This window comes from Schistocerca cancellata, chromosome 4 (assembly GCF_023864275.1).
Source record: "Schistocerca cancellata isolate TAMUIC-IGC-003103 chromosome 4, iqSchCanc2.1, whole genome shotgun sequence".
Lineage (NCBI taxonomy): Eukaryota > Metazoa > Arthropoda > Insecta > Orthoptera > Acrididae > Schistocerca > Schistocerca cancellata.
In genome coordinates, this window is record NC_064629.1 from 701,721,284 (window position 1) to 701,743,626 (window position 22,343).

The following is a 22,343-nucleotide window of genomic DNA, read 5'->3' on the forward strand; positions in this document are numbered from 1 at the left end:
TTTAATAACTGGCAGTAGTCAAATCTGATGTATCTTACTTGTTTGTTACTGTGTCTATTGCTGCATGAGAGAAATTTTATGCCTCCCAGTGTCTATGCCTTAATCCATCATAATGTATTGTAATTTTCACCTTTTCAAGGTCTGTCTACTCACACATAGACTTTATCTCTCTCTCTCTCTCTCTTTCTTTCTTTCTTTCTCTCTCTCTCTCTCTGTCTCTCTACCTCTGTCTCTCACTCACTCAGTCAGTCACTCACTCACCCATAGCAGTAACAAGTTCAAATAATAAATAATTATTGTATCACATTTCAAAACTCGATTTTTCTTCAAATTAATAAATTATTTTTTTATTAAAAATCTCTTATTTAGTACACATATTCATAAATACACAGTGAAATAAAAACAAAATTCTTTTATTTTGAAGACATTTCATGTTTGTTGAAATGCATGAACATATACAAAAATGTCATATTATTCAACAACACACTGTTTAGCATTCTCAAATTAATAGTACAAGCTGATAATTCTGTGTAATCTAATGCTGCACTTTGAGTACTTCAAAGAATCTTATATTGCAGGTAGAACGACGTGCTGGAACAAATTCACACTTTGTGTATCCACAATTTTCCATTTTATGTTTAACACAAAAAGTTCATACTACCAGTTTACACAGTACAAAAGACTGTACTTGTTTAACATTCACAATCAATGAAAAAATATTAATTAGTGAATCACAGAGAAACAGTCCACTTTCCAGACACCTCAAGGTATTACTTTAACACAGATAAATGTTGAACTTGATGTCAAATAAATTGTGTCTACAGCAACACAACGGATGTCGTTCAGGGATGCGCAAAAAAAGACCACCAGTTATTAAATTTTGTTTGATTATGTTCTTTATTGCCTGTAGGGAGTTGAGAATTTTTGGACACTACTGTTTGTAATCTCGGATATGTGTGAGAGTTGTATCATTCATAAGTGGTTCCCTGAGCTCTATCTTTGTCGGCTGTGGTGCAGTTTTAATGTCTGCTGTTCGCCACTGCCAGGTCCTGGCAAGTCTTCCATTATTATTGTTATCAGTTTCATGAACATATCGTGGTTGAAGCTTGATGATAGTTCCAGGTTCTCTCATTCTTCCTTTCTGATTAGAATTTCTGCCAGTATCCTTAACTACTGTTCCGGCATCTGACATTGCCTCTGTATCTTCAACTACATCGAAAGAGGGTATAATGTTTGTATCACCAAGAGAGGAGTTTGAAGAACTACCTTTGCTTTTAATTATGGACGCTACTGCAGCTGTGATATCAGACTGTGTTTTGAGAGATACATGTCCTTGATCCTTTGAGTTATAAGGCCTTCTACTGTAATTATCATTCCTGAATTTATCTACATTTTTAGCATGCAACTGTCTGTCATCCACATAGTTATGAAAACCTGACTCAAACGGCAATGATGTGTAACTTGATGTGGCATTTGGTGGTGATTCTTTATGCAAGTATGCAACTGGCCAGTACTGTGGTGGTCCGTAGTCATGTCTGGAACCATGGCTGGGATATGGTAAATAGCGTTCACTGCATGGTCTCCACTGATTTGTACTGAAGGTTCCAACGTAGCACCTGCACACACAATGCAAAAAATAATGAAAGTAATTTTTCGTTAGTACATATCAACTATAAACCAAATATTTTGTTTTAAAATTAATATGAAGATAATGATAAATTCATTTGAAGGCTTTTTAAAAATGCATTTGAATTGATGACGTACTAAAAATATTTTTCGTCTGTACAAGTTGTATTGACAAGAAGCTAATTTCTGCTATAATTTACCTTTTAGAGATGATTTAGGAAGGAGGCTGCTTCATATTGAAGTATTAAATACTGATTGGTTTGGTTCAGCAGTGTTTTAAGTTTTACTATTGACTTTACCAGGGGATTCTGAAGTTCGTATTTGTTTTATTTAAACCAAAAACCAGAGGTTGCTGAGAATTTCAGAGGAAGCATTAGGGAACGACTGACAAGAACAGGGGAAAGGAATGCAGTGGAAGAAGAACTGGCAGCTCTGACAGATGAAATAGTGAAGGCAGCAGAGGATCAAGTAGGTAAAAAGACGAGGGCTAGTAGAAATCCTTGGGTAACAGAAGAAATATTGAAATTAATTGATGAAAGGAGAAAATATAAAAATGCAGTAAATGAAGCAGGCAAAAAGGAATACAAACGTCTCAAAAATGAGATAGACAGGAAGTGCAAAATGGCTAAGCAGGGATGGGTAGAGGACAAATGTAAGGATGTAGAGGCTTATCTCACTAGGGGTAAGATAGATACTGCCTACAGGAAAATTAAAGAGACCTTTAGAGATAAGAGAACCACTTGTATGAACATCAAGAGCTCAGATGGAAACCCAGTTCTAAGCAAAGAAGGGAACGCAGAAAGGTGGAAGGAGTATATAGAGGGTCTATACAAGGGCGATGTACTTGAGGACAATATTATGGAAATGGAAGAGGATGTAGATGAAGATGAAATGGGAGATACGATACTGCGTGAAGAGTTTGACAGAGCACTGAAAGACCTGAGTAGAAACAAGGCCCCCGGAGTAGACAACATTCCATTGGAACTACTGACGGCCTTGGGAGAGCCAGTCCTGACAAAACTCTACCATCTGGTGAGCAAGATGTATGAAACAGGCGAAATACCCTCAGACTTCAAGAAGAATATAATAATTCCAATCCCAAAGAAAGCAGGTGTTGACAGATGTGAAAATTACCGAACAATCAGTTTAATAAGCCACAGCTGCAAAATACTAACACGAATTCTTTGCAGACGAATGGAAAAACTAGTAGAAGCCGACCTCGGGGAAGATCAGTTTGAATTCCGTAGAAATACTGGAACACGTGAGGCAATACTGACCTTACGACTTATCTTAGAAGAAAGGTTAAGGAAAGGCAAACCTACGTTTCTAGCATTTGTAGACTTAGAGAAAGCTTTTGACAATGTTGACTGGAATACTCTCTTTCAAATTCTAAAGCTGGCAGGGGTAAAATACAGGGAGCGAAAGGCTATTTACAATTTGTACAGAAACCAGATGTCAGTTATAAGAGTCGAGGGACATGAAAGGGAAGCAGTGGTTGGGAAGGGAGTAAGACAGGGTTGTAGCCTCTCCCCGATGTTATTCAATCTGTATATTGAGCAAGCAGTAAAGGAAACAAAAGAAAAATTCGGAGTAGGTATTAAAATCCATGGAGAAGAAATAAAAACTTTGAGGTTCGCTGATGACATTGTAATTCTGTCAGAGACAGAAAAGGACTTGGAAGAGCAGATGAACGGAATGTATGGTGTCTTGAAGGGAGGATGTAAGATGAACATCAACAAAAGCAAAACGAGGATAATGGAATGTAGTCAAATTAAGTCGGGTGATGTTGAGGGTATTAGATTAGGAAATGAGACACTTAAAGTAGTAAAGGAGTTTTGATATTTGGGGAGCAAAATAACTGATGATGGTCGAAGTAGAGAGGATATAAAATGTAGACTGGCAATGGCAAGGAAAGCGTTTCTGAAGAAGAGAAATTTGTTAACATCGAGTATAGATTTAAGTGTCAGGAAGTCATTTCTGAAAGTATTTGTATGGAGTGTCGCCATGTATGGAAGTGAAACCTGGACGGTAAATAGTTTGGACAAGAAGAGAATAGAAGCTTTCGAAATGTGGTGCTACAGAAGAATGCTGAAGATTAGATGGGTAGATCACATAACTAATGAGGTAGTATTGAATAGGATTGGGGAGAAGAGAAGTTTGTGGCACAACTTGGCCAGAAGAAGGGATCGGTTGATAGGACATGTTCTGAGGCATCAAGGGATCACCAATTTAGTATTGGAGGGCAGCGTGGAGGGTAAAAATTGTAGGGGGAGACCAAGAGATGAATACACAAAGCAGATTCAGAAGGATGTAGGTTGCAGTAGGTACTGGGAGATGAAGAAGCTTGCACAGGATAGAGTAACATGGAGAGCTGCATCAAACCAGTCTCAGGACTGAAGACCACAACAACAACAACAGGTTAAGGAAAGGCAAACCTAAGTTTTAGACTTCGAGAAAGCTTTTGACAATGTTGACTGGAATACTATCATTCAAATTATGAAGGTGGCAGGCTATTCATAATATGTACATAAACCAGAAGGCAATTTTAGTAGTCGAGGGGCACGAAAGGTAAGAAATGGTTGAGAGGGGTTAAGACAGGGTTGTAGCCAATCCCCGGTGTTATTCAGTCCTTATATCTAACAAGCAGTAAAGGAAACTAAAGAAAAATTCGGAATAGGAATTAAAATCCATGGAGAAGAAAAAAAAATCTTGATGTTTGCTGATGACATTGTAATCCTGTCAGAGAAAGCAAAGGTCCTGGAAGAGCAGTTGAACGGAATGGACAGTATCTTGAAAGGAGGCTCTAAGATGAATATCTACAAATGAAATACGAGAATAATGGAATGTAGTCGAATTAAATCAGGCTATGATGATGGAATTAGATTAGGAAATGAGACTCTTAAAGTAGAAGATGAGTTTTGCTATCTGGGCAGGATATAAAACGTAGACGGGCAATGGCAAGGAAAGCGTTTCTGAAGAAAAGAAATGTGTTAACATCGGGTATATATTTAAGTGTCAGGGAGTATTTTCTGAAAGTATTTGTATGGAATGCAGCCATGAATGGGTATGAAACATAGACGATAAATAGTTCAGACAAGAAGAGAATAGAAGCTTTTCTAATGCTGAAGATTAGATGGGAGATCATGTAACTAGTGAGGAAGTACTGAATATAATTTGGGAGAAGAGGAGTTTGTGACACAGCATGACTAGAAGAAGGGTTCTGTTGGCAGGACACGTTCTAAGGTATCAAGAGATCACCAATTTAGTACTGGAGGGAAGCGTGGAGGGTAAAAACCGTAAGGGGAAAGCAAAAGATGAATACACTAAACAGATTCAGGAGGATGCAGGTGCAGTAATTACTCGGAGATGAAGAGACTTGGACAGGATACAGTAGCATGGAGAGCTGCATCAAACCAATCTTTGGACTGAAGACCACAACAACAACAACATGGAAACGGATATGTTTTTCGGAGATAGTACAGATACATACCCAAGCAAAACGTTTAAATTTAATGTTATTTTCCCTCTGACTTCAGACAAATGACGAGATGAATTCTACAAGTTTACAGTTGATTTCTTCTCTCTTCATTGCTCAGTTGAGCTAATGCATAATCTCTGCTAACTGGGACATTAGGCTGTAGCTCCTTTCTATTTTCATTCCCTCTTTTCATCAGCTGGAGAATTTTGGAAGCGATGGGATCAGCTGAGTTTTCAACAGATACTGACGTAGTAACTGAAGCTATAGACAGTATCAGCAAGGATTGCCAGTAGCACTCATGAGCAAGATTCCAAAGAAAACTGTCACTGTAACATATAACTATGAAGCTTTCAATTGCACACCATAGTTGGATTGCGTTGTCAACTTTGCTTTGGTATTGTACTCTGATTTGAATACAATGTAGATTCTCCATACTTTGCTCAAGACCTTGGGTTTAATCTGCAGACAGTTTGGCTCACCCCCCCACCCCCACCCCACATAAAACATTTTGCCCCCCCCATATCTGGTCAATATTATCCCAAACATAATCATATATCTACATTCAATGTTACCCAATTTATCAGCCAGTGTTTGTAGATTTGAACTTGTACACCACTTTATACTGAATGGTTTGTTCTTATATTTTGTGGATGGATGGATTATGTGATTGCAAGGGAACAAACTAGTATGATCTTTGGTCCATACTGGGGTATCCAAAACATAGGATACAGCCATTTGTTTTTAAACCACAAAAAAGGGTGTAAAAATTGATGTAGGACAGCCGCAAGATATGTTAAGAATAAGAGTAAGGTAGACATCAGCTGGAAGCAATTTGAGGCCCACTGCAGCTCGGCATGTGCTGGAAGGTGCAGCCCAGCCTGAAAAGGCACTCCTGCTCACTGTACCATGTCAGTATAGTTCACAAGCTGTCTAATAGGAGAAGCACAAAACTATTTTAAGAAGAAATTAAGACACAGCGTAATATTAAAATTGAGTTGGAATGTCAGGGGTTTAACCAGCGCTTCATATGGGGCAGGCACTAAGAGTTGACGATATACTGTTGTTCGCATGTCAGATCCTGGTATCGTTATTTCCAGATCATCCTTCCTCATAGCTTCTTTGAAAAGCTGATTGGTTATTTTATTCCCCAGTATTTCAATTTAACTGGGGAACCAGAAGTAGACTATCATCTTCCTGTTGTGGCGGAGCCGGCCAGAGTGGACGTGCGGTTCTGTCGAATGGGAGGTGGCAGACGACCTTCACTCCAGTGACCACTTTCCTATTACTGACTGCCTTTTACAACGAATCGATCCTGGGGGGAAAGCCACCCAAGTGGCTGCTATCCAAGGTGAATTGGACGTTTTATAGCCAGTTGGCTGTGCATGAGCACAGGGACAACGTCACATCCACGCTGCCACTGATGCATCTGTGCCTAAATCGTCAGGCCGTCACAGAAGGCAACCTGTTCCTTGGTGGAACGATCAGTTTCGTTGCGCTATACGGGACAGGTGGATAGCGCTGCACAGGTTCACGCGTCGTCCAACAGCAGAGAACCTACGAGCCTTTCGGTTAGCGAGAGCAAAAGCCCGACAGACAGTGAAGGAGAGCAATAAGCAGTCATGGCACGAGTTTCTAAACTCCATTCATAGGTCAATTTCCACCAGTGCAGTATCGGAATCCGTAAGGAAAATATCTGGGAAAAGGATGTCATGTCCATTAGCTGCCGTGAAGGATAATGGAGTCCTGAAATTGACACCATGTCACGGTACTTTTACGATTAGCATTGTCCATGAGTTCAGTTCCACGTTTCCACGCCTATTGCAGTTCGGGAAAGGTGACGTCGTTCTTCGCCTCCAACAATGACGAGGCCTATAACCTCCCATTCTCCATGTGGTAATTGGACACAGCATTAGCTGCAGCTCGCGAGACCTCTCCTGGGCCATACTTTATAAATTATGGTATGTTAGGGCACCTTAACCCTGAATATAAAGAAATCTTACTTGCTCTCTTTAATAAGATATGGAGAGATGGGGGATATCCTGTCCGTTAGAGGGAATCCATAATGGTCCCCTTTCTTAAACCAGGCAAGGACCGTACATTCCTAGGGAGCTATCAGAGTCTCGCTCTTGCCAGCTGTGTAGGAAAGAAGCTAGAATGAATGATCAAATCACGCCTTGTCTGGACTCTGGAATCTCGAAATCTCCTGAGTCGGTTCCAGTGTGGATTTAGAAGACATCGTTCCACTCTTGATAACCTCACCCTACTATAAACAGAATTTGATGTCCATATTTTTTGACGTTGAAAAATACGTCACTACATGGAGAGACAATAAATTTTGTGAGCTACATGAATGGGGCTTTCGTGGCCGCCTCCCCATTTTCTTGCAGTCCTTTCTTGCTGAACATTATTTTCGGTACAGAGTCAGGAATACTCTTTCCAATAGATTTCGTCAAGTTCATGGTATTCCACAGGGGAGCGTTTTAAGCATGACTTCGTTCACAGTGCAATCAATGGCATATTGTCTGCAGTGAGGAGTCCTGTCCAGTGCTCATTGTTGTAGGTGATTTTTCTATTTTCTGTTCCACTTCTAATCCTATATCTTTCTCTCGTCAGTTACAGTTGACACTCAAGCGACTGGAAGAGTGGTCTTCCCGGACAGGTTTCAATTTCTCCCCAGAGAAAACAGTATGTACTGATTTTAATCGTGATCGTTCTCTTTTTACACTTCTGGAACTAAGACTGTGGGATACTGATTTACATTGTAAGGAGGCGATGTGGTTTTTAGGTCTCTTATTTGAGAGCAAACTTGCTTGGCTGCCCCACCTCAAGGAGCTCAAAACAGGAGCCCTTAAAGCGCTGGATATCATGAAGTACTTGAATGGGAAGAACTGGTGTGCGGATAGATTCTGCTTGCTGCACTTCTATAAGGGTTTCGTGCGATCACGTGACCAACATATTTAAAGATGCTGGACTCCTTATACCACGAGGACATCAGATTGGCAACAGGAGCCTACACGACGAGCCCTATAACGAGCTCTGTGCAGAGGTAGGGGAGGCGCCATTAGCTGCTCGGCGGCGGTTCCTTGGCTGAACAGGCGCTCAAGCTCCGATTGTCTCCGACTTTGCTGGCTTTCCCTGCAGATATTAATTTCTGAGATACCTTAGAACGACTATATGGAAATCGTCCACGAGGGACGAAACTGTTCGATGTACGGGCAAAGCTGCTTTTATTGGATCTGGGAGTGTTTCTGCCAACATACAGAGAGAGGGTTGCTGCAAAGCTCCTCCCTGTTTGTTATTGAAACCTAGAATAATTTTTTTATTTGACAGAGTGCAACAAATTGCTCACTCCAGATTACGTTTTTAAGAATAAATTTATTACCATTTTGATTGATACTAGGACTCTAACTTGGTATACACGGATGGGTCCAAAGAGGGGGATACTGTCGGCTGTTTTGTCATTTTTCCTGCCTCTGTCTTTAGGTTCCATGTGCCTAGTGCGTTTACTATCTTTCTATGTGGTTTTTAAGGCTGTGTGCTGCAGACAATCCAGTTTATGTGCCCAGCAGATAGAACTATCCATAACATCCACGAAGCCATCCTGCACTTGCAAAGACAAGGAAAGGAGGTCTCATTCTGCTGCGTACCAGGGCACGTGGGTATCCATGGAATGAGTTTACGGCCAAGGAGGTATGTACCCTTCCCAACGTAACTGACTACCCTATCCCTCTGCACGATGCACTGTCATTGCTGCGAAGGTCTATTATGCATCTTTGGGTGTGACGGAAAATGAGTTGCCATCACTAAAAGAGACTGTAAGGCCATGGTGCACCTCAGTTACAATTGATGAAGTCTGTTTAACGCGACTTCGAATAGGACACAGCCCCTGACCCATGGCTTCCTCCGCAGGCGTGAAGAACCACCTGTTTGTGATGCATGTGGTGTGCTATTACGGTACGACACATTTTAAGTGACTGTATTTTATATAATGACGAGAGGGTTCAAGCTGGTTTATCGACAGACATGCCCTCAATTTTATGTGATAATGAGCTTAATGTGGCACTTGTTTTACGATTTTGTGCCGGCCGGTGTGGCCGAGCGGTTCTAGGAGCTTCAGTCTGGAACCGCGCGACCGCTACGGTCGCAGTTTCGAATCCTGCCTCGGGCATGGTTAGTTCAAATGTGCGTGAAATCTTATGGGACTTAACTGCTAAGGTCATCAGTCCCTAAGATTACACACTACTTAACCTAAATTATCCTAAGGACAAACACACACACCCATGCCCGAGGGAGTACTCGAACCTCCGCTGGGACCTTTCAGGAGATACAGTCCAGGTCTTAAAGTAATGCCGAAAGTCAAATCTTTTATGATTTTTCGTTAAAATGATTGTAGAGAAAAGAGCGCCAATGTACTGTGGACACTTGTGATACGTTTTCGTGGCGTTAGGTAAAAATTTATTTAGTGAACGTGTGAACTTTCTCAATATTTTGTTATAAATAAACATAAATCATTACGTAACGCATACTTAATTGCTAATATGGACAAAAATCAAAAAAATTATGCCTATTTTCTATTCTCTTTGTAATTATTCTCCACGCATGGTTCATTCTTTGACACGCTTTCCAATTGTATGTGTCAGTGAGGAAGTTCTGGATGATTTATTCTTTTATTAGGAATGGTAGAATTTGCATTAGGTAATGCACCTTCTTATCATTTATTGGAACATATCGAACAGTCTGTCTGTTTAAAACTGTGCTGAGAACAAAAAATTTTGAGAAAACCCACTCTTTCTGTACATGTGGAAAACTTGTCTTCGGTTTAGGTGATACGATAACTGCATAACAATACAGAAAATCCCAGAGCGTATGAGGTTTCTCTATCGTCCTATGTGTTTAAAGTAAAAGTCAGCTCAATTTTGTCAAAAAAATAGGCGTGTAGGGTTTCTCAATCTTCCCATTTAGTTTCAGACAGTCAACATAGGTCTGGACAAAGTGAGCCGGGCTTCATTCGCAAAGCTGTTTTATCAGATCAATATCAATAATGCTGCTGTTCTTCGAGAGTATCAACGCGTTAAAGGAATATGGAGAGATACTGTTTCCACACCGGGGCTGAGTAGAACATGATTCGCCAATTGCGTCACAAATTATTGAAGAAGTTACTATTGCCACGCTGAGAATGCTGGACGCAATGTGCGATCTTCATGCAGTGCACGAACTGTATCACGACAGCTGAATATTTCATGGGCTACCGTTAAAGATGTGCTGCAAACAGTCGTGAAGTGGTATCTCTAGTGCGGTTGCAGGTCTAGTGGATGTAGATGGTCGCGACACTGGGCAATACTTGTAACTTGGAACGTAAACCTGGTACGCAATTAATAAATGTTTCCCTCTCATATGTATGTTAAAATGTGTTTCTTTCAATGGTTTATTCGCTGTCTTCACATGTCGTTACAGATGTTTCCACTAACTTTCTTCTTCCTAAGATCACTGGTTTTTCATGGGGGCCCTCTTAAGTAGTAAGTTTAATTACAGCCACTCTGTACAACGGATGCGAGGAAGGGGCCATGGTCTGGCGGCTCCCTGTGAAAGGCAGGCGCTTTCCACCCAGCTGCTCTTGTACGTCAGACATAAAAATTCTTGGCACTGTGCAAGCTGTCTGCTGCCATTGAGAAATGTGAAAGGGGCGCGGACTCAATCACATCGTCAAACTGGAGATAACAAGTGTATTTGTAGATTTTTCCGACGAATATGCTGCTTGAAAGGCTCTCGGGTATGCAACCGAATTGACTGATCGTTGCAGAAACAATTATCGACAGCGTAACGTGTAGTCACCATCAGGTTACTCCTGATGACTGACATCCTGGACCAATGGGTGCGATATATATCCCGGTCGCCCCGCCCCCCCCCCTCCATTTACCCCATGTATGGACCGCGCAATGTGTCGGCCGCGGTGGGGGGGGGGGGGGGGTAGCTCGCGCTCGGGATTCAAGTGGCGGTGTTTAGTCTATGCTCCGCCTTGCTGTGGTCGGTGTTGCGTTTCCGTTGCGTTTCGAGGATTTTCAGAGCTGGATCCCACGCTTGACTAAGTTGAAATCCATTGTTCTTGTTGATGAGGTTCTCATGTATCCAGATTTCGGTAGCCTTCTTATAAGCACAGTCCCAATAGTGGGACGTGTTTTGCGGAATTCTTGTACCTTCGTATTTCATTTTGTGGTTGGTTTCAAAGCAATGTTCACAAATTGCTGACTTTGTGGGCTGCTGGAGGTCGGTGTGCCGTTTGTGTTCCATGCAAATGGTTTGTCCGACATATGCTTTCCCACAATCGCATGGTACGTAATACACTCCAGATTTCCAGAGACCCAGATCATCTTCTACTGTCCCTAAAAGATATTTGGTCTTTGCCGACTGGCGGTACACACATTTGATGTTTTGTCGGTGTAAAATTCTAGCGATTTTTCCAGAAACGTTCCCAGCACATGGAATGTAGGTTATCTTTTTCGGCTGGTCTTCATTGGGTGTTGGCTGTGATGTGGTCTTTTGCTTGAAGGTGTGAAGAATTTGGCAGTCGCTACAGCCATTTTTATGGAACACGCCCCTGTGGTGGTCCACTTCAGGTTTTAGGCTTCCGTAGTCGGACATCACAGGAGCTCTGTGGACCAGCGAGTTTAGCACTCCTTCCCTTTGTGACGGATGATGACCGCTAGAGGCGTAAAAGCAGAGGTCCGTGTGAGTTTTCTTCCGACAGACGCTGTGTCCCAGTGTTCCGTCCGGTTTCCTCCGAGAATGGCAGCTGACCGTTTTGCTCCACCTCAAAGGTGAACTGAATTTCCTTGTAGATAGAGTTCAGGTGCTGCAAGAAAACTTGAAGCTCATCTTTCCCGTGAAGCAAAATGATGAGCATATCGTCAACATACCTGTACAAGACGGTCGGTTGTAATGCTGCTGAATCTAGTGCCTTGTCCTCAAAGTCTTCCATGTTCGTATTGACCATCACAGGTGACAGAGGACTACCCATAGGCACGCAATCAGTCTGTTCATAGTAATGTGCCTCAAAAAGAAAATATGTGAACGTGGGCAGCCGGCCGGAGACAACTCAGCGTCATCGGTGGTTTTCCCTGTAAGATCCATGATGGTTCGTCAAGTCTCTTGTTTTGGCTGTCTTGTTGCTGGTCGGTCGAATTTTGAAGACTGTTTTATACGAGGTGCATTCAAGTTGTAAGGACTCCGATTTTTTTTTCTAATTAACTACTCACCCGAAATCGATGAAACTGGCGTTACTTCTCGACGTAATCGCCCTGCAGACGTACACATTTTTCACAACGCTGACGCCATGATTCCATGGCAGCGGCGAAGGCTTCTTTAGGAGTCTATTTTGACCACTGGAAAATCGCTGAGGCAATAGCAGCACGGCTGGTGAATGTGCGGCCACGGAGAGTGTCTTTCATTGTTGGAAAAAGCCAAAAGTCACTAGGAGCCAGGTCAGGTGAGTAGGGAGCATGAGGAATCACTTCAAAGTTGTTAGCACGAAGAAACTGTTGCGTAACGTTAGCTCGATGTGCGGGTGCGTTGTCTTGGTGAAACAGCACACGCGCAGCCCTTCCCGGACGTTTTTGTTGCAGTGTAGGAAGGAATTTGTTCTTCAAAACATTTTCGTAGGATGCACATGTTACCGTAGTGCCCTTTGGAACGCAATGGGTAAGGATTACGCCCTCGCTGTCCCAGAACATGGACACCACCATTTTTTCAGCACTGGCGGTTACCCGAAATTTTTTGGTGGCAGTGAATCTGTGTGCTTACATTGAGCTGACTGGCGCTTTGTTTCTGGATTGAAAAATGGCATCCACGTCTCATCCATAGTCACAACTGACGAAAAGAAAGTGCCATTCGTGCTGTCGTTGCGCGTCAACATTGCTTGGCAACATGCCACACGGGCAGCCATGTGGTCGTCCGTCAGCATTCGTGGCACCCAGCTGGATGACACTTTTCGCATTTTCAGGTCGTCATGCAGGATTGTGTGCACAACACCCACAGAAATGCCAACTCTGGAGGCGATCTGTTCAACAGTCATTCGGCGATCCCCCAAAACAATTCTCTCCACTTTCTCGATCATGTCGTCAGACCGGCTTGTGCGAGCCCGAGGTTGTTTCGGTTTGTTGTCACACGATGTTCTGCCTTCATTAAACTGTCGCACCCACGAACGCGCTTTCGACACATCCATAACTCCATCACCACATGTCTCCTTCAACTGTCGATTAATTTCAATTGGTTTCACACCACGCAAATTCAGAAAACGAATGATTGCACGCTGTTCAAGTAAGGAAAACGTCGCCATTTTAAGTATTTAAAACAGTTCTCATTTTCGCCGCTGGCGGTAAAATTCCATCTGCCGTGCGGTGCTGCCATCTCTGGGACGTATTGACAATGAAGGCGGCCTCATTTTAAAACAATGCACATGTTTCTATCTCTTTCCAGTCTGGAGAAAAAAAATCCGAGGCCTTAGAACTTGAATCCACCTCGTAGATGCATTTCGTTCTGCCCGCAATGCTTGGAGTTCTAGATGTAGGGCGAAGAGTTTGCGTCCTATAGAGTCGAGCTGGCGACGTGTGTCCCTGATCCGTTCGCGCACTAAGGCCAGGGTGGTTCTTCTGGTAATTCGGTTCGCTGCTGACATCTGGATGTGATGTACAATCCTGGCAAAAGTAGGCACAATGCAGATGTCACGGCATCTTTTCAAAAAGGCAAGTGCACTCAGAAGGCGTTGTTTCTTACTTCGAAGCTTATCGAACTTCTTGACGTGCTGTCGCAGCTCCTCCCCGTAGATGAAACTAATGTGTGTTCGTAGGTTTTCCCGGCGAATATGCAGTCCCTCGGGGATGCAGCCGGTTTGAATGATTGTTATAGAACAAATTGACGGCGTTACATGCAGTCATTATCAGGTTACTCCTGCTGACTAACATCCTGGACCAGTGGGTGCGATGTATATGCCGGTCGTCACCCTCCTCCACTGACCCTGTGTAGGCACTGCGCGATGCGCCGGCCACGGTGGTGGTGGTAGCAGAGACACATTGTCAAGATGGACTGATAGGAGACGTTAGCAGGTGCGGGGGCGGAGGTGACTAACAAATGAGTCGATGGGACACCCCATTATTAACTGGAGACTTGCAGCTTGCCCAGTGAAGGAATTCTGGCTACGATAAATTCTGCATGTGGTCTTCCATTGTGCCGGCCGGTGTGGCCGTGCAGTTCTAGGCGCTTCAGTCTGGAACCGCGTGACCGCTACGGTCGCAGGTTCGAATCCTGCCTCGGACATGGATGTGTGTGATGTCCTTAGTTTAGTTACGTTTAAGTAGTTCTAAGTTCTAGGGGACTGGTGACCACAGATGTTAAGTCCCATAGTGCTCAGAGCCATTTGAACCATTTTTTTCTTCCATTGTGGGCGGTACAAAATATTTCGCAAGGTTACTGTAGCGACTGCCACATTCTTCGCACCTTGAACAAGAACTTGATTGACCAGAGAAAGAACATAAGCCGGCCAAATAGGTTACTGGTCACGCCCAGGGAGAGAGCTCTGGGGAGAATGAAAAGAGACTGCCCTGGAGGACACTTGTCGAGTTGGCGATGGGTGAACTTTCTGGTCAGAGGAAGTTTCTTAACATAGGTGTCCACAAGGGGAGGGGAGGGGGACAAGAGGGGGCACTTATCACTCGTGGAATTTGGTTACAGACTTGTTGTTCATTACAGAATTTTTTAGAATTTCTAGCAATCGCAACGAGAAATACTACAGCTTTAGCAATAACTATATATCTTTGGTTTTCTTAAGTGTTACTGTGTTCACGGGATATTATGCCGATTGCTTGGTGTGGCTATGGTTTTGGCGCTGATCTGCAGTCAAGATAGGTAAAAACCTTTACAGAGCTGTGCCGAAATACTGCCTTCACACTGTCACACTGATTCCGTCGCTGAATCCTAAACACACACACACACACACACACACACACACACACACACACACACACACACACACACACACGCGCACACACACACACACATGTGACAATCATCCGTCCCCAATTCTCATACGAACGCTCGTCCCCTAGATGCATGACGGAATCGCAAGAGTAGTTTACCATTTGTTTGTCGGAAAAGAAAATAATTTGTCAAACTGGAGAGATAAGAATTAATTTGATGCAGTTCTAGGCTCCTAAACGTTGATTCTACATGACCATTCGAGTATGGGTTTTGGAGGTTTCACACATTCGCCTAATCCTATATTGATACTGGGCAACACTTTACCTCGCCAACCCAAAAAATATAGCTTTCAAAACATTTTGTTCAGCTTCAGTTATGCCAGTCGACACTAAAACAACAGAAATCATGTGTCTTCTGCCGCCGCCACCAATGCCAGATATCGAACTCCGGTCGCTGTCAAAGAAATACATTGTGACGTGCCGACTCCACCAGGAGATATGGCCAGTTGACCTGCAGCGCGTCTTCCGCCGCGACACCAGCAGCCCTACCACCATCCGGTAGAACGCACTACAGCTCTCTCATCCTAGTCTGCTGCCAGTTTCGTTTGTCTTTCAGCAAACACAATTTACAACTCTTGTAACAACCCTGACAATCTTGTTACCGAGAATGAGAAAGACGTTCCCGCTAAAGAAAAAACACGAACTGCGCTAGTCGCGAGTGTGGTGCAAAACTTGTTTTGAGTATAACAATTTCTGTTGGTTGTGTTCCACAGCTCCGACAAAACTTTAGAAATGACACAATGTAACACCGAAAGCTACTGTTAAAAGTATTCTTTAATAATTATCGCACATCTCATATTTGCACACGTAATCTCATGGTTGGTAATTTTTGTTCCTAGTTTCCGTCGATTTTTTTGAAATTGTTGTTCTTTTCTGATGTCATTAATTGACTGACTTTTATTTTGTCTCATTTGCCTACATTATGTATAGATTATGTACTTGTAATTCGGAACATTCCTGCTTAATCTGATGTCCTAAAATAGCAAGGGTACATGATAGTATTTATGTATATATTTACCTCTGTCTTTATATTTAGTTATCTAATTTATTGAAGTACTTATACAGCATAGAAATGAAACGAAGTCCCATTCTTATTGACAGAGCGTAGGGGAACGATGCGGGAGACCCGCACCGCCGTACTAGGCAAGGTCCTGATGGGGGTCGTTTGCCGTTGCCTTCCTCCGACCGTAATGGGGATTAATGATGATGATGAAGACGACGCAACAACACCCACTCATCTCGCGGCAGGTGAAAATCCCTGACCCGGGACCCCGAGCTCGGGAAGCGAGAACGCTACCGCGAGATCACGAGACGTGGGAAAACATATATCTACGGTTATTTAACTTTATCTGTGGTTTGACATGCAAAGATATATATTATACACAATAAACTTTTTCACACATGTGACATTACATAAAGATATGAAAATATTCCTCATTATTTACAAAAATGGCTCTGAGCACTATGGGACTCAACTGCTGTGGTCATAAGTCCCCTAGAACTTAGAACTACTTAAACCTAACTAACCTAAGGACAGCACACAACACCCAGCCATCACGAGGCAGAGAAAATCCATTATTTACATACACACTCCTTTGCACCACAGAATTCATTTTGCACTAAACAATCCATAACAAGTTTCTGGAATGTCTTGTCACACATAGACAGAGACTTAGATAGACATTTTACCAGTTTTACACCTGAGTATCGAGGGCGTCCTTCAAAAACTCGCCGGCTGTATGATACACTTCATAGCAGGTCTTTACTTCTTATGTAATATGAATGCAGAACCGAATTTATTTCTAGTAATGTATTGCTTTATTTATAAAGCTATTGTTCTTTATATGCACGCAGATGGAAGTATCAATATTTTTAGAGGTTAGAAGGCAGTTCTGCGTGAGTCACTCTGCATCTTATTCCGAATGGTCCTAATGGTTTTATCTGCAACATAAAAATTCTTTTTGTTGTAACTCTTGGTCTTAATACAATCTATAAGTAGTGCTTGTGTTTTTGCTACAATTTCGAACCGTACTTCTTCACCTGCATACTCTGTATTCATGACATTTGCATTATAGTTGCTGCAAAAAGGGTCTTTGATCGAAACTGTTCGCTTATAAAGAGCATTTCGAAAGACAGATGCTGGACTTGACATCTCGTAAACTTAAGGTGTGCTACCGTTACGTCGACGGCACGTTCGTCATGCGGGGCCATGGTAAAAAACAGTTCAATGATTTCCTGAGATTTCATTTAACCGCGCGTCTGCTACGGTCGCAGGTTCGAATCCTGCCTCGGGCATGGATGTGTGTGATGTCCTTAGGTTAGTTAGGTTTAAGTAGTTCTAAGTTCTAGGGGACTGATGACCACAGATGTTAAGTCCCATAGTGCTCAGAGCCATTTTGAACCAATTTCCTGAGACAACTGAACAATCGGCATCCAACATTAAAATTTACTTTGGAAGTAGAGAAGGATCAACTGCTACCGTTCCTAGGTATACTGATCGTCGTATTTGGTCGTTGCGGACGTCGCAAGACATCCTGTTCAAGTTCTGTGGTTGATCCTCCCACTCAGTTTTTTATTACAGAGGCCAACCGGCTCTCTGACCGAACACGCTGAGCTATCGTGCCGGCATGAGATAGAGCCAACAGCACCCAGTCCCTGAGCGGAGAAAATCTCCGACCCAGCCGGGAATCGAACCTGGGCCCTTAGGTTTAACAGTCTGTCGCGCTGACCACTCAGCAACCGTGGGCGGACCCCAAAAAGAGATGTGATTAATTGTGCTCGTAGCGCACGCAAGATGAATATGTGAGCCGCTGCACCCCGAACGCAAGATGCAACACTTGGAACGCGTTCCGAGGAGCATGGACTCTCCACCAGTTGCATAAGAAGTGTCACGAAACCTAACACACGCCGAAGAGATGCGCCAGAAGAAAAAATGTGGGGACGGCCTTTCTGTCATACATCTACATCCATACTCCGCGAACCACCTGACGGTGTGTGGCGGAGGGTACCTCTATCGGTTCTCCCTTCTATTCCAGTCTCGTATTGTTCGTGGAAAGAAACATTGTCGGTATGCCACTGTGTGGGCTCTAATCTCTCTGATTTTATCCTCATGGTTTCTTCGCGAGATATACATAGGAGGGAGCAATATACTGCTTGACTCCTCGCTGGAGGTATGTTCTCGAAACTTCAACAAAAGCCCGTACCGAGCTACTGAGCGTCTGTCTTGCAGAGTCTTCCACTGGAGTTTCTCTGTCATCTCCGTAAGGCTTTCGCGATTACTAAATGATCCTGTAACGAAGCGCGCTGCTCTCCGTTGGATCTCCTCTATCTCTTCTATCAACCCTGGTACGGATCCCACACCGGTGAGCAGTATTAAAGCAGTGGGCGAACAAGTGTACTGTAACCTACTTCCTTTGTTTTCGGACTGCATTTCCTTAGGATTCTTCCAATGAATCTCAGTCTAGCATCTGCTTTACCTATGATTAATTTTATATGGTCATTCCATTTTAAATCACTCCTAATGCCTATTCCCAGATAATTAATGGAATTAACTGCTTCCAGTTCCTGACCTGCTATATTGTAGCTAAATGATAAAGGATCTTTCCTTCTGTGTATTCGCAGCACATTACACTTGTCTACATTGAGATTCAATTGCCATTCCCTGCACCATGCGTCAATCCGTTGCAGATCCTCCTGTATTTTAATACAATTTTCCATTGTTACAACCTCTCGATATACTACAGCATCATCCGCAAAAAGGCTCAGTGAACTTCCGATGTTATCCACAAGGTCATTTATATACACTCCTGGAAGTTGAAATAAGAACACCGTGAATTCATTGTCCCAGGAAGGGGAAACTTTATTGACACATTCCTGGGGTCAGATACATCACATGATCACACTGACAGAACCACAGGCACATAGACACAGGCAACAGAGCATGCACAATGTCGGCACTAGTACAGTGTATATCCACCTTTCGCAGCAATGCAGGCTGCTATTCTCCCATGGAGACGATCGTAGAGATGCTGGATGTAGTCCTGTGGAACGGCTTGCCATGCCATTTCCACCTGGCGCCTCAGTTGGACCAGCGTTCGTGCTGGACGTGCAGACCGCGTGAGACGACGCTTCATCCAGTCCCAAACATGCTCAATGGGGGACAGATCCGGAGATCTTGCTGGCCAGGGTAGTTGACTTACACCTTCTAGAGCACGTTGGGTGGCACGGGATACATGCGGACGTTCATTGTCCTGTTGGAACAGCAAGTTCCCTTGCCGGTCTAGGAATGGTAGAACGATGGGTTCGATGACGGTTTGGATGTACCGTGCACTATTCAGTGTCCCCTCGACGATCACCAGTGGTGTACGGCCAGTGTAGGAGATCGCTCCCCACACCATGATGCCGGGTGTTGGCCCTGTGTGCCTCGGTCGTATGCAGTCCTGATTGTGGCGCTCACCTGCACGGCGCCAAACACGCATACGACCATCATTGGCACCAAGGCAGAAGCGACTCTCATCGCTGAAGACGACACGTCTCCATTCGTCCCTCCATTCACGCCTGTAGCGACACCACTGGAGGCGGGCTGCACGATGTTGGGGCGTGAGCGGAAGACGGCCTAACGGTGTGCGGGACCGTAGCCCAGCTTCATGGAGACGGTTGCGAATGGTCCTCGCCGATACCCCAGGAGCAACAGTGTCCCTAATTTGCTGGGAAGTGGCGGTGCGGTCCCCTACGGCACTGCGTAGGATCCTACGGTCTTGGCGTGCATCCGTGCGTCGCTGCGGTCCGGTCCCAGGTCGACGGGCACGTGCACCTTCCGCCGACCACTGGCGACAACATCGATGTACTGTGGAGACCTCACGCCCCACGTGTTGAGCAATTCGGCGGTACGTCCACCCGGCCTCCCGCATGCCCACTATACGCCCTCGCTCAAAGTCCGTCAACTGCACATACGGTTCACGTCCACGCTGTCGCGGCATGCTACCAGTGTTAAAGACTGCGATGGAGCTCCGTATGCCACGGCAAACTGGCTGACACTGACGGCGGCGGTGCACAAATGCTGCGCAGCTAGCGCCATTCGACGGCCAACACCGCGGTTCCTGGTGTGTCCGCTGTGCCGTGCGTGTGATCATTGCTTGTACAGCCCTCTCGCAGTGCCCGGAGCAAGTATGGTGGGTCTGACACACCGGTGTCAATGTGTTCTTTTTTCCATTTCCAGGAGTGTATATTGTGAATAGCAACGGTCCTACGACACTCCCTGCGGCACATCTGAAATCACTCTTACTTCGGAAGAGATGCAAAAAATCGCCCATACGCTTCGCAAATACGGCGTAAAAAGTATTTACAAACCGCAATGTCGAGAGTACACCGCATAACAAGTAGATGTAGAAAAGTCTATATTGAAACGACAGGTCGATTTATCAATACCACGACCATCGAACATAAACGATATTGTAGATATGACAGGTGGAGAAAACGACCGTGGCGATGCACGCGTTCTGTGGGACTGAACCCTTATTAATATTCGCCGACACGCAGATTCCCATTGTGGAGAAGAGCTACCACGCCCGTTAGTTCAGGAGGCCTTTGAAATTCTGTGGCACTCTCTTTCATTTGCATCTATGTTCATTTGACGGGAAACTTACTTTACTCTGGGTCAGCTCCACTGACGCATATACACTTCCCAGTTGCATTAATGTGACCACCTTTCAAATGTCTGAATAATCACGTTTTGCAGCGAGGACAGCACCGAGACGTGCAGAAAGAGATTCAATGAGTTCCTGTAAGGTATTGACAGGGATGTGGAGCCGTGCTGACTCCAGTACTGTGACCAGCTGCGCTAGGTTTCTCGGTTGAGCATCCATGGCACGAACAGCCCTATAGAGGTGGTCCCACAGATTCTCGATTGGATTGATATCCGGGTAGTTTGGTAGACACGTACGTACGCTTCCAGCTATCAACATCGTCAATAGGACTTTCTGTTTTTCAACTGATAAACATGAGCGATGTTTCAGATAAAGTACGGCATAGCATACATTAGCCATGGCCTTCCCTCTTCTTAATACATTGACATGTCTGCATTGTTCAGTTTCTGGGTAAGAATTTGTAATAGCTATTTGAGATGGAAGAGTATGAAACACTTTGGTCACACTGCATTTGTAGATCTTACACGCCAGTACTGACATCAGTGAGCCGGCCGGTGTGGCCGTGCGGTTCTAGGCGCTTCAGTCTGGAACCGCGTGACCGCTACGGTCGCAGGTTCGAATCCTGCATCGGGCATGGATGTGTGTGATGTCCTTAGGTTAGTTAGGTTTAATTAGTTCTAAGTTCTAGGCGACTGATGACCTCAGCAGTTAAGTCGCATAGTGCTCAGAGCCATTTGAACCATTTTGACATCAGTGTTTCAGCAGCATCTTTAAAATCAAAGAATGCATTAGAATTACATGGAATGGGTTCATAGCTTTAGCTGACTGAACAATCTAGTGAAAATCTTGCGGAACAAAGACCTTGCTTACCTTTCTTCGGTCCTCTAAATTACCCGCGTCCGACCATCCTGATTTAGGTTTTCCATGATTTGTCTAAATCGCTGCAGGCAAATGCCGGGATGGTTCCTTTGAAAGGGCACAGCCTATTTCTTTGCCCATCGTTGAATCATTCCGAGAGTGTGCTCCAAAAAGCTGTGCCCACACGCCAAAAGCTTGTGTACTGCAGTGCTGTGTGAAAGACTATGTTGACGACCAACAGCCGCATTCATTTAAGAATGAACTCGCAAACAGCGATCGTAGTCTTTCACAAATTTTAATTTATTCTGAAATATTCGACAGATGGTGGGGAACCATATTCACAGTTTGCGAGTTCATCGTTAAAACCGTGTTACCTCGTCAAACCATCACAGGCTAACTAGGGGAGTTCTCGAACGTACGGTAGCAGGGACCCCAGAGAGAAGTACTGATTAGTACAAAGACAATGTGTCATCTAGTAATGAATGTTTGAAACATTTTATCCTTGACCTGACACTTGAAACGAATCTAGAGACATGCAGCGGACTACGAGAACACAATATTGCTAAAAACGCATTTTGTGAAACCATGGCACTTAGAACGCTTGACATTTCCACTCTTCAAATGCCAGCCGAAGATCCCGACATCAGAGCCAATAGGCAATACGCCAAAAAACTGTTCAAATGGCTCTGAGCACTATGGGACTTAATT

At 44.1% G+C, this 22,343-nt stretch overlaps 1 protein-coding gene across 2 annotated transcripts in view; it reads right to left on the minus strand.

The window, feature by feature from the left end:
* Positions 1 to 397: 397 nt before the first annotated feature.
* LOC126184867 (uncharacterized) overlaps positions 398 to 22,343 on the minus strand; it is a 516,759-nt gene continuing 494,813 nt past the window's right edge. For both annotated transcript variants that reach the window (XM_049927486.1, XM_049927487.1), the window contains one exon: positions 398 to 1,616. In XM_049927486.1, the coding sequence (XP_049783443.1) occupies positions 932 to 1,616 (685 nt within the window). In that variant the 3' untranslated portion in view covers positions 398 to 931. The remainder of the gene's footprint in view (positions 1,617 to 22,343) is intronic.